Raw genomic sequence first — 20,760 nt, forward strand, 5'->3', positions numbered from 1 at the left:
TCCTCACCAACGACATTAAACACCGTGTCTACACCGTACGCAGCGGCAAAATACAGTAGAAATCATTATAATCAGTGACACGGTCTACACTGGATGCGACGCGACATTAAACTGATGCCTTGTTCTATTTATGACATACTGACACAAAGTTCAAATGATTTGCATCGGTTGCTTTGTCGCTTCAGTGTAGAGCTGTTGCGGCGCGATGCACAACTGTAGCGTGCGGTATAGACACAGTGAGTGAAGCCGAGAGCAAGATATGCCTCGTCGTATTTTCAGCATTTAGCTTTTGAATGACCAGCATCTGTCTGGGTCTGTGCGACTTCATCTATGGCTTTTCTCTTCGCTTTCACAAACCGATCCATCTCCCATTCTAAGTTACATCCTTTGGCTGTTTACTGATTTATTTCTTTTCTTTTTCTGCTGATGGCCCGCGCTCGACTTGAAGCAGCGCTGCTTAGACTGATGGGTGTGTGTCATCAAAGTACTGCGAGAGCTATAAGAGAGCGCGGACGTCTCCTTATGCTTTCTCTCGCTCGCCGTACTTTGATGTCATACACAGATCGATCTTCAAGTCGAACACACCTCTTCACTCTCATGTGTCACGTGACCGAGTGTAATCGCAGCCTCTGCGATTGAAAAATCTAAATTTTTCATATTGCGATATTATCGCAAATGCAATTAATCGTTCAGCCCTAGTCTGAACTCACTTTACAGTGTGAATGCCAAAAGAAGGTTAGGGCCTATTTTATAGCAGCAACATTGAAAATTTGCAGTCAGATTTTCTTTAGTTTTAACAAATCCTTCAGCCCTAGTTTTGAGTTCCAAAAGATGTGAACATCAGTTAAACTATTACCATGAACTAAACATACTTGTATTTTTTTTTATTGTTTTTGCGTGAAAATAGCCTAAGATGCTGGCATGGCATTAAATAAAAAATATACTACTACCATGAACTAAACAGGCCCAGCATTACACATTATTATTGAATAGGTTAGTTTTCAAGAATTCAAGGCAGTAATTCACTGCACAAGCAGGTTGTGATCAGCACCAACAAATGAACCTGTATTTAGTGCTCTATGGGACGGTTTTTATGGCTCTTGTGCAGTTTACTCCTCTTATCGGTCCATCATTTCAGTTTTAACAGTAAGAAATATGCAAACAAAAACCTTTATTTTGAGTGCGATTAATCGCGATTAATCGTTGCCCAGCACTACTTTGTATATATTTAAATATTTTGCAGTAAACTCATAAATAATGTTTGTATCATTGTATCATATCACATTTATATTCAGTAGATTTGTAGTGTACTGTAGTTTCATCATCCGCAAATATTGTAATGTTGGGATGTCATTGGTCTTTATTGAAGAAATGTGCTAAAATCTTTATGAAGCATTGATTTGTTCGTTGTTCTTGTGAATGGAATTGATAATCAGTGACATTATGGCAATTCATGGCATACTAATAATAATAAAAATAATAACACATAGCACTACAGCCGGTCACATGTGCCACAACTTCATAATAAGCATTACTTCTATTTGTCTTCTGTGCTTATTTAGCTCAAATAGCTAGTACTTGTACTAAAAGAGCTAGGGCTGGACGATATGGCCAAAATTTATATCACGATATATTTCTTAATTTCGGCCGATACGATATAATTCTGATATCGGTATGAACCCTCATAAAAACTGCCAAGAACACCACAACAGATGTCTGTGCATACAAACATCTTATGAAAAATTAATTTTCCAAGTCTATGAAGCCTCCTCATATAAAACTATATAATATTTTAGAAAAAAACAGCGCACATAAATTCATGTTTACCTTTTATCAAACTATAGGCTGACATGCACTAGCAGTCAAAAGTTTCTGAACAGTAAGATTTTTAATGTTTTTAAAGAATTCTCTTCTGCTGACCAAGCCTGCATTTATTTGATCAGAAATACAGCTAAAACAGTAACATTTTGAAATATTTTTTGCTATTTAAAATAACTGTTTTCTATATGAATATATTTTAAATTGTAATTTATTCCTGTGATTTTAAAGCTGAATTTTAGCATCATTACTCCAGTCACATGATCTTCAGAAATAATTCTAATATTCTGATTTGCTGCTCAAGAAATATTTATTATTATGTTGAAAACAAATGAGTAGATGTTTCTTTGATGAATAGAAAGTTCAGAAGAACAGCATTTATCTGAAATAGAAATCTTTTGTAACATTAAAATCTTTTTGATCAATTGCTAAATAAAAGTATTATAAATAAAATAAAATTGCAGCACAAAATAAAATTTCTATAATTTCTTTCCCAAAAAAAAAATTATACTGACTCCAAGCTTTTGAATGGTCTAGTGTATAATGTTACAAAAGCGTTTTATTTCAGATAAATGCTGATCTTTGGATCTTTCTATTCATCAAAGAATCCTGAAAAAATATCTACTCATTTGTTTTCAACATAATAATAAATGTTTTTTGAGCAGCAAATCAGAATATTAGAATAATTAAAAAAATATATATATATATAAAAAAAAAACTTAAAAATCGTACTGTTCGAAAACCTTTGGTAGTGTCTGGTAGTGTAGGCTGATTCTTATAGATTGAAACAAATGTGCTTCAGCCAGGATAAAGAGTATGAAAAGTGCTCCGAGTTGCTGCAGAAAAAAAAAAGCTACAACAAAAAGATGTTGCTGGAGACGGGCTTATTGAAGATGCAAAGTGCTTGTCTGCCAGCAGGAGGCGCTGTGAGAGCGGCAGAACTAGCGCTTTCCCCGGTAACGCTGTAAGCAAAGCAGCTCCGCTCATGAACACTACTTTATCAGATCAAATGAAAATGCTATCGAAGCTTTTCTGAAGACAGTCGGTTTCCTTCAGAGATGCATTCATATAAAACACCCGCGCCGTGTTTTGATTTTGAAACATGCAGTGCTCATGTTTATTCAACGAAGTCAAACGCCACAAATACATCAATGTATGGGAAACGCATCGGAAATGTGTTTAAAAAATCGTATCACCGTTATTGAAAAAATTTATATCATGATGCATATTGATATTGAATTATTGTCCAGCCCTAACCTGATTTATAGTAATTGCCATGGACTGTTGCACTGCTGACTGCGAATACTAGCTACAGCTTCAATACTCAGTGTACACTGCATAGATCAGTGGTTCTCAACTGGTTTGGCCTTCGGACCCACGTTTTCCCATGGTCGTCACCCACGACCCACTTTTATACAGTATATATATATATATATTTGTTAAAAACAAAAACAAAGCAAATTTATTTCACAAAAATTAAGTTAAGACAGTTAAGAATATGACCAATACTGAATAAACAGCCTATAAAGTAAAACTATTAAATAGCAGTCCCAAACTAGTTTTTGTTAATACAATTAAGTTGGTATGAGCCATGCCTCCACAGTCATTGAAACATATACAAAATGACACAAAGTGAAAATAACATGGTATTGTTGGGTTATGGAAACAACTGCTAAATAAAAGTATTATAAATAAAATAAAATTGCAGCACAAAATAAAATTTCTATAATTTCTTTCCCAAAAAAAAAATTATACTGACTCCAAGCTTTTGAATGGTCTAGTGTATAATGTTACAAAAGCTGCCTCCACAGTCATTGAAACATATACAAAATGACACAAAGTGAAAATAACATGGTATTGTTGGGTTATGGAAACAACATTTACCATGGTGAATATACAATACTAACATGAACTGCTAATTGAACGTGGAAACTGCTCCCGAGTAGAATTAATATCATACTTCATGCAAATCCTTCCAGCTAACACACGCAGCAGCAGTTATGTGATTTATCAGTACTGTACGTTTATTTCACGTGTTGCATCCTGGTAGTTTCTGTGCTGTAGTGACGTGATACACAGCGCGGCTATAGAAGAGTGCGCGCTACGAGCACGGTATAACATCTGGCAGGACAGGATAGTTCGCTTTTCTGAGCTGAGAGACTTTTTATTTCATAAGTTACGAAAATAATGATAGAGTAATGACACTGACATTAAGCCTGTCAACATCTCATCTGACCGCAGATACTGAATGGGGACAGCGTGTTTTTCTCAGGCGCTCTTTACTTAAACTGCGTCTGACAGAAATGTCAACAGCTTCATGCACGTCTTCTCGCATCAGAAAAACTGATAGAATTACGTTTTTTTGTTGTTGATGTCGTTTCTTTGGCCGTACACTCTGCGACCCACCAGTTGAGAAACACTGGATAGACGACACGAATCCATGGCATCTGTTCAGTGTTCGTAGTGCTTATTGTTTGCAGTGAGGTTATAGCACACAGTTCTCAGTGTTGTTGTCCTGCACTGCAGACCCAGCGAAACCACATTTCACTCTACACTTGTGCACAGCTGGAATGACAACAAACTTGATTCATGTGGAAAGAGAGGCAAACAGTCTCTCTCTCTCTTATATACACACACACACACACATCTTGTGGAAATACCTTTAGCTGACGGGATTATCAGTTACTCTTCATAGGTCAGTCAATAATCATTGTGCTGTTAAATGTTTCTCTTCTGTGGTGCACTAAAATCATTGACTGAATAGAGTTATGATGGTTCAATAATGAACATTTTGTTCAAGAGATCAGCTCATTTGCAACAGTACGAGGCAAAAAAAGTTTTATTACAGCAGCTCTATTAAAGAGAAGAGATGGAGAACTAAACACAGGAAATGGCACAAACTTGAGACAATATTGAGAAGCTGCTCTTCTGTGGAGCTGTTAGAGGATGTATGGGTCTACTCTGATATACTTTGGAGACAGAATCGTCTCTGGAAGTGAGCTAAAACTGGCAAACCCCATCTTTGGGCATGGCCTGGAAAGGTAACAATGATTTCTAAATGTTTCAATTATTATTTAAGGTTGGGGTTAATCTCAGCCACAAATGGCAAAAGTTGTTACTAGTAGGGCTGTCAAAAAAAAATTTGAATTTCGAATATTCGTCGAATTTATAAAAAAAAAATCCACAACATAAAAACGTTGCATTCGAATTTAAGGTCTGCGTCAGGCAGCCTTATCAGTGGCGCACGAGATGCGATGACGATGTATGTGCCATTGATTGAATGCTTTTGTTATCCTATCCAGGTGAACCCACTAGATGCGGCGCTGCTACGTTGTTCATTCAAAATATTGCGGAAAGAGAACATCAATGTGGAAAAGATGTTGTTTACGTCAAAACTGAAACCAAGCCGTTCACACAGAACGCATATTTATCGCATTTTCGCATTCGAATTTAAGGTCTGCGTCAGGCAGCCTTATCAGTGGCGCACGAGATGCGATGACGATGTATGTGCCATTGATTGAATGCTTTTGTTATCCTATCCAGGTGAACCCACTAGATGCGGCGCTGCTACGTTGTTCATTCATATATTGCGGAAAACGAGAGCATCAGTGTGGAGATGTTGTTGTTTACGGCGAAACTGAAACCTAGCCGTTCACACAGAACGCATATTTATCGCATTTTCAAGAGGGACATCTATCAGCGTTGCACTCGCGTCTCGCACAAGAGAGTGGCATGTTTAGAAAGCCATGTAAAATTTATGTAAGTTCAACTTTTAAAAACATGTCTTGAGACTTTATGGCGGTTTTCCCCCATCCCACTGCATCTCTGCTTTTAAATGAAGAAGTACTCTTTGTGATTGGTTTTCGGTCCTTTGTATTAAACTATACGTACATGCATGATGCCGTTTTGTTTCTATTTTGTTTAAGCAACTTAATTAATTATATTAGGTTTATAAACATTATTTTAAGCATTATGCACTTTTTTTCAAAGATAGTTGTGTTATTTTATTACGCTTTGAAGAAACGTGCATTAGTAATATTTTGCTCGATGCGCCCTCTTGTGGCCTCAGGAGAGAAGCCATAAGATATTCTTCACCCTAACTGAAATTATGCATTTTAAATTAGAATATAATTCGAATATTGATAATATTGAAGTACAAAATTGGAATTTAGTTTTCCAGTCATTTTGACAGCCGTAGTCACTAGTCTGATTGACGCTTTGTACACCATCTGGGTGTCAGGATCCGCTTTCGTTTGAGGTTCTTAGTATTTAGTTAAGTTTGTTTCTGTTATATCTGAAAAATCTGTTCTTATTATATTTGGACAGGTCCACACACCCTTCTGTTATTTTAGTCTTTTCTATGCAAGCGTTCACAGAGACTGCCACAGCATGATTTGATTGATGGCCATCTGTCATTAGCTTGAAGAAGATGCAGTGTGGACCAGACTTTAGACCAATAGCCGAAAATCTGACTGCTTTAAACTAGTTGAGGATTTGTCTGTAGTCTTTCTAATGAGCACGTTTTAAGCCTATGATCATGCCTTGTTTAGATGAGATGGCATTAGATAAACGTGCGTTGTGTGGTCCTGCAGATGAGCTCTAGGATGTCAACAGTGAAACTTGTTATTCTGGTCCCAGACGTTTTATTTCCCAAACACAGCTCACATGAACACACCTGCACATTTCCAGAATAATGTCCTGCTGGCCTACAGTCCTAACTATATATCCGTTATTAAACTGATTTACGTCTCATCAAGTACACTGTGACACATTTCAGATCGCTGTGAGCCAAAAGTGAGTGAGTCAGATGCGCATTTAATAAGAGTCTTGAGTGATTCAGCGAGTGAGCGACCTGTGTTGTTATATCAATGATTCGGACCTTCATTTTTGAAAAGAACCAGCTCATAAGAACTCTAAAACACAATACAATGCATAATTCACAATAAATGTAGAACAACCGATATGGTTAATTCATGTCATCACGGTTCATTCACTGAAAAAAAAAAAATAATCAAGAAGTAAAATTTACTTAATTTTTATTTTACTTAATTTCATATTTTTTAAGTGAAATTTGAGTATGGAATTAAGTAAAAATCTACTCTTAACTAAGTTATGTAAAATTAGCAAAGGTAATAAGTAAATTTAACATGACCAGTTAGAGTTTGATGAGTAATTTCTACTTAATTATATACTCAATATACATTTCACTCAGTCACGGTTTGTAAACTTTACTCAAACAACATAGCACTGAAAAAAAGATGCCATTAAAGCATGTGGTTCACTTACAATCACGAATGTAAGCAAGTAGACAGCTCCTTATTCTTTTTGGGGTGATATGTTTACTCAATATAGTTATTAACTGAATGAACGCAGAGATCTGAATACTTGACACATGATACACAAAGACGGTAATAATCAGAGAATAGTGTTTGAGTATGAATGGGTCATTTTGAATAAAAAATGAACTCCAGATGTCACAAAACAGCAAGTTACTTAACCTAACAACAAAAGTAGGGCTGCACGATAAATCGCATGCGATCTTTAATGCGCATCTTATGACGTGATGGAGATTTACCGCTGATTACAGAACCGGCTTTACTGATAAGATGCGCGTTAAATATCGCATGCGATTTATCGTGCAGCCCTAAACAAAAGCAACCATAACACAGTGTAAATGCATCTCGAAAACAGCAAAAAATTTACCTTATTAATTATTCATGCCCAAGTGCATGATGGGAACAATGGGATCATGACTTTGATGTTTACTTAAACAATATTTGTAAAAATAACAAACAATTCCAAGTAAAATATACTTATAAGTTAAAACTTTAAATTCTACAAGCTTAAATTGAGTACTAATATTGAATTTACTCTTTTTTATTATTTATTTTTTGTATTTGTTTCTTGCCTGAACTGAATTATTTAATGTAGAAATTACATTTGTTTTTCTGTAGTATTTGCTTCGCTACAAAATAATTTTAATCAGTGTTGGGACCAATTTTGATGGACTTTTCTGAGAGTGTTTAGTTGAGACTGTGAACTCCTGACTGCATCACTTTACTTCTGCACTGACAAAATGTCACGGAAATCATTCCAATGCATTTTATTATTAAATGGAACCATTTCTCAATTCCCAGCCCAGAGTGTATTGTCATGGTTGTGAGAGTGTGAGTGTTTTGTTTTGTTAGGAATCAAGGTCAGTACTATGAGCAGATTGGTGACATGGCAGCCAATTAGATTGACACACACACACACACACACACACACACACTCACACACACACACTCACTCACACACACACACTCACTCACTCACACACACTCACTCACTCGGGTGGAGGTGTAATCTGCTCTAATGCAGAGCTGCGGAATCCTGTTTGGCATCAGCTTAAACCATTGCACACACTTCAAAACACGGCTAATCTCCTCACGAACCAGCTGTTTCTCTGTCCTCTCTGGAGCACTGGAATGTGACTGGTCAGTCTTGGCATTCAGCGGGTCAGATATTTTTATATAATGATGCTAAACTGTTGTCCCTAGCTGATTTCCTACATAACTGTTCTAGTTTCATGTCTCTCCTGTTGCATTGTGCTCTCTTTCTCCTCATATAATGAAATCATTTACACTCGGATCAATCGTTCATGTGTGTGTATTTACTGATTTGGTAAATGAGCAGCTGTGTAATGAGAAGTGTGATGCACAGTCACTGTGCAATAAACAAGATACGAGATCACGATGCAACTCTTGTGTTTCCTGGTGTTTACTCTCAGAAAAAAAGGTGAGAAAGCTCAGTCCCAGTCATTTTTTTTTCTGAGAGTGTAAGAAAACGGATTTAAAAGTAAAATGTTGTGTCTAAGTTTCTGAAATCCAAGTATTGAACGAGTCCTAGTGGTACTGGATTCCCGTTTCTCACGCTGTGGGTGTCACACGGAGCTGATCGTCTTGGTGTTTGTTTGTGTTCCTCCAGAGCGACGGAGATGATCTTGGCTCGAGCTCGACAGCTGGCTGATGTTAAGAAGGAAGATGGGTTCTCTGCTCTGCATCTGGCCGCCTTGAACAACCACCGGGATGTAGCTGAGATTCTCCTCAAAGAGGTGTGAGAGATTGACCTCAGAATTAACTCCAAGAATACTGTCTGCTTAAAACATGGGCAAAATACACGTACAGTCATACACTTACGATGGATGTCGAAGAGGAAAGTGTACAGCAAATTACAGAATTGTTTTGAAAGTATAACAATAATGCTTCAACAAGTCTAAAAATCTGATCTAATGAATCGCTTACCAATCTTTATAAAGTTATATCCAGACTCTTGTCCCAACAAAAAAAAAAATTAGATTTCACAAACTCTACCACGTGAATTACATTTATCAGAAATGTAGTCCCACCTGTAGTTACTGAATTTTAGTTGAGAGTAACAAAATCTTTCTGCTTTTAAACCCCCAGTGCTCTTGCCCAATAAACTCTCAGTATATGCAGACGCACACTATAAGTTATTTTTGTGTTAATGCCACAGTTGTTTTCAGTGTATTATGTGACAACCTGGCTATTTTAAGAGCTTTATTTAACCCCCCTAACTTGAACAACATTCATACTCTCACTTTTTGCCCTGTGTGTTGTGTTTAGCGTGAGCAATACAATATTTGATTAACTGAGTTTGCTGCCATCTGGTGGCTGGTGGGTTATATGCGTTTATTAAATTGGAATATTTTGTAGGTATTTGAAGCTGAACAAAAATAAATGTAATCCCAGGAATTTTTTCTGTGCTTCAGAATGTTGATGATATTTTTATCTACACATTCAAACTGCAATAACACAAACAGAATTCATCAGTTGGCGCAATTTATTTTTGCCTACAAAAATATAAGCAGATGCCTTTAAATCAAAACATATTTAAAGGGATAGTTCACCCCAAAATGAGAATTCTGTCATTAATTACTCGCCCTCGTGTGGTTTCAAACCCGTAAGACCTCCGTTCATCTTCAGAACACAAATGAAGATATTTTTGATGCACTCTGAGAGCTCTCTGACCCTCCCATAGACAGCAAGGGTACTACTACGATCAACGCACAGAAACATAGCAAGGAGATCGGTAAAATAATCCATGTGACATCAGGGGTTCAACCGTAATATTACAAAGCAGCAAGAGAATACTTTTTGTGTGGAAAGAAAACAATAATATCAATGTATTCAACAATTCTTCTCCCCGAGTTACTTTAACAAAAAGTATTCTCGTAGCTTCGTAAAATTACTGTTGAACCCCTGATGTCACATGGATTATTTTACCGATCTCCTTGCTATGTTTCTGAACCTTGATCGTGTTAGTATCCTTGCGGTCTATGGGAGGTCCGAGAGCTCTCAGAATGCATCAAAAATATCTTAATTTGTGTTCCGAAGATGAACGAAGGTCTTACAGGTTTAGAACAACATGAGGGTGAGTAATTAATGACAGGATTTTCATTTTTTGGGTGAACTATCCCTTTAAGCTCAGTTCTGTGTGTCAAACTTTTGCCCGGCAGTGTATTTGTAACCTGACCTATTCCTGCCCTCTTTGGCGTTAAGGGTCGTTGTGACATCAACATCCGCAACAATCGCAATCAGACGCCGCTGCAGCTGGCTGTGACTCAGGGTCACGTGGCTCTAGTGGCCCTGCTGGTGACGGAGGGGGCAGACGTCAACGCAGAGGATGAGGATGGAGACACAGCCATGCACACGGCTCTCAGCCGCCAGCAGCTGGCCACCGTCATGAGCAGCGGCGAGGGCGAAGGAGCGCTGCTCTACAGCAGGGTAAGAGCCGTGGACAGAGTGACTGAGAAAAAACATCCAGTGCATACTAGAATACTGCACACTGCATAATGCATGGTATACCCTAGAAAAAAAAATCATAGTAAGTATACTTCAAATCCATTAACATATTTATTGACATATCACTTAAGACTTGCTGATAAAAAAATATATATATATTTAAACTTTATTTGGTGCAATTTTTTAAACATTGCAGAATTCTTAATATGTGACCCTGGACCACAAAATGTATTTGTAGTATACTTGGCACTAGGGATGCAACGATACTGGTATCGTTATCGGGCCCGATACTGGTCTCCTGTACTCATACTCATACTCGTTAAAATGCCCCGATACCAAACGCCGATACCACACAGCATGTGATAAGTGCCATATTCAAACAAAGAAACACCGACAACAGAACAACAGACAGCAGAATGGAGTTAAGGATGTCTACTACGAAGTATATGTATGCAGTGAATATAATGTTAAACATTCAGTATTGCCTTTAAAGCTGATGTGCGCGAGCTGATAAACAAAGCACGCTGAGTGGATTGAGTGCACGGCGGCGCAGATGCGCGAGCTTATCGAGTGAATATACCTTTCTCACAGACATCACTGGAAAGGTTGTAGTTCGGTCGGATATGTCAAAAACAAGTAAGTAAAGCAATGCACAAGTTACTTAACGGTATGGAGAGAGAGAGAGAGCGCGCACACTTCTGTTGTGTGATCTTTGATGTTCACTCACTTAGCACAAAGTTAACCAACTAACATTATACATACCCTTTTGGTTTCTGTACCCAATATTTAAAAAATTTACAAATGCAATAAAAATATCGGTATCGGTACTCGGTATCGGCAAGTACCAAAAATAAAAGTATCGGTATCGGGCGAGTACTGGAAAAAGTGGTATCGGTGCATCCCTGCTTGGCACAAAGTAAATGTATTTCAAATACATTTTAGTATTTTGTTTTTCACTAGGTTATTTTATTTGTGTCACAATCAACTGGGTGATATCTTATTTCATTGTATAAGTAATTATTAAGTCCAAAGAAACAAATGATAAGAAATATGACAGATAAATACAATAGAACAAAGACACAAATGAAACAATGAGTGTGTTTGCATGCATCCTCTTAATGCAATTATAATGAGATTTGCCGGATTTCCATCCAAAGTTGCGAATTTAACTTATACGCAAAACTGGAATATCGCATAAAACATTTGCAAACTAGCATCGTTTCCATCCAACAAGTCAAAGAGAACAAAATTGTCACTTCCTAATAAACTGGCACTATAAATCACTAAGAAAAGTAGGAGAATATAATAATTTTCATATAATAATTTTATATTATATTCATATTATCCATTTTCATATATACTAAATTACTTGCACCTTTACCTCATGTAAATGCAATACTTTGATCTAAATAATGTGATTTTGCTCATAATCGCAGCAAGCATAATCATATTAACTTAGGTAATGTACGCCTATTTTAATCAAAATATGCAGGCATATAAACACCTTAATCGCAGTATTGCCGCTCTGACCAAAGTGCACATGCGCTTGTGACGTAAAGAAAAACGTGACACGCACCTGCAGTAATACAGTTGCTCTGCTCGTGTTCATCAGGAGTTCTCTTTTCACAGCAGTTTAGTACATTGGATGTTGGTTTATTTCGAGTCAGTGTCAGGATATCAGGAGATTCAGGCATGCTAAAAAAGTGAATAACTTAAGTAATTTGTGTATTAGTGCTTACTGTAGACGCGAACCGTTTCAAACGATTCAGTCCGATTTGGTGAACAGGTTCGACCAGTTCACTAAGAAGAACCAGTTAAATAGAACGATTTGTTCGTGAACCGTACATCACTAATACGCAGATTGGAATCGATGGCGGGGAAGAAAGCATCGCATTTCTGGGGAACCGAGGAAACCGAGTTCAAGTTGTCGACGTAAATAAATTAAAACAGCGGCCATTTAACACACCTATACTCTTTCTTAGTCCATCATTTGTGCTGTGCAGTGGCGTATGTGAATAATGGCGGTAAAAAACTAGCCACAATTCTTAGCGCATAATACAAATAATGGAAATTGCATGTAAACGGAGCTTTGCTCATGACATGTAAACATCATAATGTGATTAAGTCCTTGCTCTGATTATCGGAAATAATCGCATTATTCGTGCGCATGTAAACGTAGTCATTGTCACTAATCACTAGAAGGGCTGTTGCAAAGTGGGACCTCTCCATGGTTCCTGGAGACTTTGTTTCAACAGCCTTTTGAGCTTCTGTCTTTAAGACAGCCTTGCTTCTGGCCGTGGCTTCAACCAAATTGGTCAGTAGGCACGTTTCCATTACAGATTTTCGCAAAACTTTGGAGAAATTTTATAAATGTCGATAAAAAGGTATTGCGAATTGTTATGCGACTAAAACGTAACTTTTTCTCTCGCAATAAGTCATGGCAACGGATTTTGGTGGGATTTTGATGGATTTTGGCTATATTTATTCGAAGGAGGCATATGCATCTATCTTTACTGAAGCAAAGCAGAGAGCCGCTTCAGAAACATGCGTGGCACGGCTGGTATAAACAGGCATTGGACTAGAGTGGCCGCAATCTGCTTCAGTGGCCGAATCAGAGCCACACTGCACTGCAAACATGTGCAGTGTAAATTGTCCAAGCATTGATGGCAGGGAAAGCCACGTATGAAGTGTTTCTTGGATGTTATAGTGCATTGAAGAACGATCATATTACTTTTTACATACGCCATGTGACCTGTAAATGCGAAAAAAAGTCTCCATTGCAGTTCTGCGAAATATTCCATATTCGAATTGCCTGAAAAACCACTTCATGCAAGCGTAAGAACTTTTTTGCGATATATGGGTTTTTTTGCAAAATTGGCGCATTTCCATTAGGCGTATTTTCAATTCGCAATTTTCATTTGTGCAATTCGAAGGGTAATGGAAATGCAGCTAGTGATTTGCATTGTACTCTCTGTTTATTCCTTGTGCACTACATTCTCTTTCGGTGCAGATACGGTTTTTCTTAGGCCCAACCTAACACTAATGCCTAAGTGCTTCCCAGCATGCACACACGTAAGGTCATCGAGCTTTCCTCTTTCTACCCACCGCCTTTCTCCTTTGTGCAGGGTCAGAGGTTGAATGCTCTATGTCCTCTGCATACCCTGTGAAGGGTTTAAATGGATAACTCTTTCATTGTCTTATGGAATCTCTGTCATTGGCAAATTAATATAAGCAAGTTGCTTCAGAGTACACTAAACTCTGTTTAGAAGAGTTTCATTGCAGGAAATTGCAAGCTGGGTTTGTCAGACACTACTGGCTTGATGTTCATTCTGTCCTGGAGTATATAGCCTTGTTCTCTTAAGCAATCAATTCCTCCCCAAGCCTGGGCTGTCAAACTCTGCTTATTCATGTCACTACGTCTTTATAACTTTGCATTGCACCATTTTCATTACTACGTGGGTTGCCGGGTTTAATTATGTATGTGTATTACTACATGCCATTCACACTCTATCTCCACCCATGTAGCACTATCATCTTTGTGTAATGTTACCAGACTTTATCTTTGCAGGTGACTGACCCCTTGCTTTCAGGGCCTCTCTGTGAATGTATTGGTCAACCAAGAGCTGTCCATAGGTCCCATAATTGGATCTTAAACACAAGATAAAAGATTAAAACAATAGGTTACTATTTGTAACCACGGTTCTCTGAAACATAGAGTGGAGAGATCCACCAAGATTGCTGCATGAGACTCAAACAAGCTCACTGAAAAAAGGTAGTTTGTGGAGGTCCTGTTATGTGCACATGGTCCTATACCTGGAATTAGGCACACGCCCATGTCTGTCAAGCCAGACTTGGTGTCATTTGATGCTTCTGCAGAGATCAGGTACGGATGCTCTTCCCATCGGTGGATCTCTCATTTCCTTGTTCCAGAGAATCGGGGTTACTAATGTTAAACCATTGTTTCTTACTGTAGTACACTACATTACTGCCTTGTGAGCTCACTGTTGCACGCTTAAAGATGCAGTAAGGGATTTCTGAGAAACACTGCTGAAAGTGGTAATTGTTGATAAAAGTAATGATTCATAAAAGAAGATAAAAAACCACAGTTGCTTTCGCTTCTGGTGCATTTGTCACTCTTGAACTGGAAGGCCAATCAACCACTGCATTGTGGGACACAGTATTCCACGCAGTGTTCTCTGCGGTCTGCTGTATGCTAAGCATTTTGGTAAATGTAGTACGTCATCTATGTGTTTCATGTAAAAATTCACATACTGTGCAGAAATAATAGAAGCCTTGCACACCAGAGTAGCGTTGTCCTGTTTTCCAGTGTATATGTGTGCTGCTGTACAGTATAATTAAGAGAGAGGTAATCAATGCGTGTTTATTCCTTCCTTCCTTTGCGTGTAGTTGTGTAGCTCAGGGCTGATGGGAAACACGGAGCTGAACGTAGGAGCTGCTATCGCTTGCTTCTTGGCACAGGAAGGGGCCGATATCAGTTATGCCAACCATAAAGGTAAAAGCCCACTGAACCTGGTTGCAGACAGCAGTGTACAAACTCTCATCAGGAGCTTCGCAGAAAAACACAGGTGTGTCTCAGTGTATTGATTGTGGCGCTCACTAAAAGAGGGATTAAAGAATGAACAGATGTGATCTTGTGTGTTCAGGCTTCAAGCCGTCACGTGTGGCACGGGCACGAGCAGCAGCAGTCTCAGGCGAGTGCACACTACACCCAACACCATGACCAACCTGGCCATGCCCAGCGCGACGGGCCCCAGCGAGTGCCTGATCTGCTCCGAGCTCGCTCTGCTAGTGCTGTTTTCTCCATGTCAACACAGCGTCGCCTGCGAGGGTGAGCTTACTGATCGATGAAAAAACAAGTCCCGACCTTTGTTGTTGTTTGATCAAAACGTAGTTTCACTCTGAAATACATCACAATACCCTCCTGAGAACCTGGGGAAAAAGCTTTGTGAATTTAGTGTTTTTTTCATGTCATTACATTGTTTAGAGCATAAGAAAAAAATGGTAATTAACATTTTTTTTTGGAAAATGATATTTTATGTCTATGTTATGCTATGTCCTCTGTAGAGGACACCAGGACTCAGTTTCTCTCAAAATAAAATGACTTGAATAGACATGAAAAGGCAAAAACAATTAGTTTTTTTTTTTAAATCACCAATCAATTTTTAGGTTTCAGGATTTTTTATACCAAACTTTAAGGATGATTCTCAACTATGTTATAAAATATATAACTCAAAGATTTGATATAGCATTTTGCTTTATGCGATGTGTGTGTAAAAATACCATAAACTGGTTTTCCTATTAAACACAATGTTATCTATACACTGCATCTAATTTGCATATTAATGTGCTGTTGGGACAGCATGTTGAAAAAATGGGAGTAGTAATTGGCCAGATTATGAACATGGTTTAGCGCAGCTTGTCGGTGAACAACAGCTCTGTGTAGTAAATGCTGCTCCATGTGAAAGCATGCTAATTACAGAACCGACTTTACTAACAAGATGCGCATTAAATATCGCATGCAATTTATCGTGCAGCCCTACATCTAATATTTCATAAGAATATTGATATATATTTTGTTTTCCTATTCAATTGTTTTGTCTCCCAAAATGTGTAAGAAACATGCTTTTAGTCCTGGTGTCCTCTTCAGTGGACAAGTATGAAATGATGTTCTGTTTCATAACAGGAAGTCATATTTTGATTTGAAACCCCTTAACATTTTCCTGAGATTGATCCTGTTGATTTATGACAAACAATTTGAAAATTAATACAATTTTAATTATAATCGCAAAATATGATAATATTTCCATAAGGATGTACAGGATGTAGCACTGCATCGCATGTCTCCGTTGAGAAGAGGAAGTGGTGGTTGTTGCTGGTTACTGTATGATGATTGAAATCATGAAATGGCCTCAAACAATTAAAGAGGTCATATGATGTTGCTAAAAAGAACATTATTTTGTGTATTTGGTGTAATGCAATGTATTTATGCGGTTTAAGGTTCAAAAAACACATAATGTACATTATTGTTTCTCCTCTATGCCCCGCCTTTCTGAAACGCGTCGATTTTTACAAAGCTCATCGGTCTGAGAAAGCGAGGTGTGCTGTGATTGGCCAGCTATCCAGTGCGTTGTGATTGGCCGAATACCTCAAGCGTGTGACGGAAATGTTACGCCCCTCACATACTGTGATGCTCTGTCCGGCCGGAGCGACGAGACAAAAACATGAAAACCCATTACAAACGAGGCATTTGTTGCATCCAGTGGGGACATAATTACTGATTATAATGACTTATACTGTCTTTTTACGCGTTGCATTGCATCGCGCTGCATAAACATAAAACATTCAAACAGTGTTGCACGAGCTCACGACTCCAGGGTTCAAAGTCCAAAGCGCAAGGAAAATCTGCGCTGAAACAGAGTTACTCGTCAGCTGCTCAGTAACATTTCTATTAATTTCTTTAAAGGCATGTGACAATGCGATACGTGCGACAAACATCTTCCCTAATTCGTAATGAGAATCATTTATAAATCCATTGTTGTCAACAAGAAGCACTGAGATCTTCCTGCGGGTTTCCACCAAAATAAAAGTTGAGAAAAATCAAGAACTCAATCAACATTCATAAATGTTAGTATTGTAATTTTACTATTCTGTAAAATAAAATTTTTAGTAAGACAATAATAATGATGATAATCATTACAGCAGCTCTATTAATACATTTATTAACATCCACACTTAGTGTTCAAATTGGGATCTGTAATATATTCTAATGTTTTAAAAGAAGTCTCTTCTGCTCAGCAAGGCTGCATTTATTTGTACAGTAAAAAATACAAGCCTGATTCAAAAATGGCCCAAAAATATTATTTTATTAACTTATTAATTTTAAGTTAAATTGTGCTTTGTTGGTATAATGTCTACTAGAATGTTAAAACATGTTCAGTAAAAATGGCATTTTGGCTATTTAATGTATGCAATGGTGAAAATAAATGGCAAAATACAGTACATGGGGGGGAAAAACGTGAAAAAACGTATACGGCCTTCGGCCCAGTGTTTAATTTTGTTTGGCTTTGGCCAAGAATTTTCATTTCGGTGCATGAAAACCTACTGAAAACCCAGAATGTGCTCTTTACAGGACATCCAGACTTGTAACTGTGACATGAAAGATCTCAGAGAAATTCACTCAAATATAGTGTCCACTACAGAGACACAAACTCCACAGCTGGGTCTCAGGAGGATATGGTAGTAAAGTTGGTCACAAGTTGGATTGGTGTTGATCCAGAAATGTTTTACTTGGCTGTATACACAGTTGGTATATAGAAACTCAGTCCCGTGTCTCTGTTCAGAATGTGCTCACAGAATGAAGAAATGTATCCGGTGCCAGGTGACAATAACAAAGAAAATTCGACAAGGTAAGCATTTTAACAGTTGAATAACGATAATATTTTATGTTTTTCATTTTGGTTTATTCAAAGAAGCAGCTTTGGTGTTCCATGTTCCACGATTAACACTTTAGAACAAAATGCAGTTAATAAGAGTTAATAAATCCACATAAGCTCACTGTGTTACGGTCAGCATATGCTCAGCTCTTAATGCATCTTTTTTTTTTGGTAACATTTTGGTAGGGACATTCTATTTGAATTACCAAGAACCACCAAATTTCTCTCAAACACTGGTTGTAGTAAATACTGTCTACTGTTCTGAAGAACTAAGACATGATGTCTTATACCCCATAGTAACCGGTTAAGAAAATGGCTTCAAGTAAAAAACTGGGCTTCATATTTTAGACTAGAGATCAATAAGATGCTACATATATTTGGCCATTCAGTACATTAAGCCGGTTTAGAATGGTTTTCTGTAGAAAAACATTATGGGCTGTTAAGGTGCAAAGAAAGTTAGTCTTTATTATATACATAATAAATATACACAGAACACACATATATTATGCGAACCAAATTTCTCTCAAACACTGGTTGTAGTAAATACTGTCTACTGTTCTGAAGAACTATAAGACATGATGTCTTATACCCCATAGAAACCGGTTAAGAAAATGGCTTCAAGTAAAAAACTGGGCTTCATATTTTAGACTAGAGATCAATAAGATGCTACATATATTTGGCCATTCAGTACATTAAGCCGGTTTAGAATGGTTTTCTGTAGAAAAACATTATGGGCTGTTAAGGTGCAAAGAAAGTTAGTCTTTATTATATACATAATAAATATACACAGAACACACATATATTATGCAAACAAAAACTTTATTTTGCATGCGATTAATCGTTTGACAGCACTATTTAAAATGTTTGAATGTTCTTTTTTTGATATCGCAATAAATATCGTATCGTGGACTTCATATAGAGATATTATCGTATCGTGAGATTTTGATACCGTTACATCCCTGCTTTTAGTTCTTTCTTTGAGCTAATGCTCGCTCCTACATTGTGTTGTGTTTATTGAATTGTGGTATGTTTTGCTTGCATGTCCGTTTCTTGAAAGCAGACCAGACGGAGGTGGAGTGCAGCCCCAGCTCGGAGAACTCGGAGAAGCACAACCTGCTGGAGCAGCTGCAGTCGCGCTACAGACAGATGGAGGAGCGCATCACCTGCCCCATCTGCATCGACAACCACATCAAGCTGGTGTTCCAGTGCGGACACGCCTCCTGCATCGACTGCAGCGCCGCGCTCAAGACCTGCCCCATCTGCCGGCAGACCATCCGCGAGAGGATCCAGCTGTTCGTCTGAGCCTCATCATTCAGTCATGAAGCAGGACCGCGATCACTGGATGGCCCACCAATGACTGCGGTTTGGATCGGTGTCGTCCTCTGAGTAGCATGTGGACATCTGCTCCGACGACCTACAGTATTACCGAGTGAAGAGGAGTTTATACACTTCGTGCCGCTGAAGCGCTAGATTATAGCGAACCGTAAAGCATCCCCAGCATGCAATGAGCGCTGACGTGTCACATCAGCCCTCTCACAAAACCTGTCGGGACCTGGCCATATTTCACACTAAAATCCACAGGAAGAAATCATGTTGTGCAAGAAAAAGAAAATATTGAGATATTTAGCGCTGCATAATAAAATGATTTGATTTTATGACATTCTCACCTGAGTGTTTATGCATCATGGTAGTAAAGTATTTGTTTTACTCTAGCTTTGATTTATGCCAATAGAAACGTTTTTACAGAGAATATAAGGAATATTAATTCTCCTAGATTCATAATGTAATTTATTGCTTTTGTTTGTGTGATTTTCGGGTGAAATATGACCTGGTTTGTTTCCATCAGATCCCACCATATACGGTGATCCAGGGCTTGCTGCTTCAAACACTCACTTCATTCAAAGTCGTTAAAGTGCAGCACTTCATCGGTCGTGTCCCAGCGTCCCTGAGAATGCCGTTCACATCATTTGCCGTCGTTTGTCCGAGGGTGATATTGTACAGATGCCTGTACCTTACCTCTCGCAGAGCTAGAACTTACACAAGCTTTCCACGAGCAAGAGATATACATAATGCATGCTGGTGAGCGTATTATCTACGTCATATATAGTGTCACGAATACCATTTGTAGTGTTATAAGTGCAGATGACCTGTAATTTTTACCCTGTGTCTGTGCGAGGGTCTGACTGAAAGACCCTTAATAACATAATAGTAGATTAATTTGTGGCAGCAAAGGTGCTGAATGCTTCCTAATACTAGGAGTTCTTTAGTTTTTCCTCAGGTTTATGCAAGTCAGTTCAACTCAAAATGCAAGAAATCCCCCGTCTGTAAACTTTACTAAACGTACAACCTTATCCACTGGCATTGCATGACATTATATAAAGTGTTTATTAGCCTCATATCTCCCAAAGTAATGTTTTGCCTAAATGTATTCTGAGATTGAAAGTAATGAATTGGGAACTCTTCAAGGTTGTAGGTCATTGCACCTATAGAACCCATAGAATTTACAAAATTGCGATTTAAAGAAATCATCACTGCTGTCAGTATTTACCCCCATGTCACTCAAAACCTGTATGTGTTTAGTGTGTGCGTGCGTGCGTGCGTGCGTGCGTGAGTGAGTGAGTGAGTGAGTGAGTGCGTTAGTGAGTGAGTGAGTGAGTGAGTGAGTGAGTGAGTGAGTGAGTGAG

At 38.2% G+C, this 20,760-nt stretch overlaps 1 protein-coding gene across 1 annotated transcript in view; it reads left to right on the forward strand.

The window, feature by feature from the left end:
- The window catches only part of LOC107573256 (E3 ubiquitin-protein ligase MIB2-like), an 84,545-nt gene extending 63,825 nt beyond the window's left edge, over window positions 1-20,720 (forward strand). Inside the window, exons 9-14 of the mRNA XM_016259689.1 lie at window positions 8,785-8,911; window positions 10,380-10,604; window positions 15,030-15,208; window positions 15,287-15,471; window positions 17,984-18,049; window positions 19,134-20,720. Coding sequence (XP_016115175.1) covers window positions 8,785-8,911; window positions 10,380-10,604; window positions 15,030-15,208; window positions 15,287-15,471; window positions 17,984-18,049; window positions 19,134-19,378 — 1,027 coding nt within the window. The 3' untranslated portion in view covers window positions 19,379-20,720. The remainder of the gene's footprint in view (window positions 1-8,784; window positions 8,912-10,379; window positions 10,605-15,029; window positions 15,209-15,286; window positions 15,472-17,983; window positions 18,050-19,133) is intronic.
- Window positions 20,721-20,760: the final 40 nt, after the last annotated feature.

This window comes from Sinocyclocheilus grahami, unplaced genomic scaffold (genome assembly GCF_001515645.1).
Source record: "Sinocyclocheilus grahami isolate Dianchi unplaced genomic scaffold, SAMN03320097.WGS_v1.1 scaffold1906.1, whole genome shotgun sequence".
Classification (NCBI taxonomy): domain Eukaryota; kingdom Metazoa; phylum Chordata; class Actinopteri; order Cypriniformes; family Cyprinidae; genus Sinocyclocheilus; species Sinocyclocheilus grahami.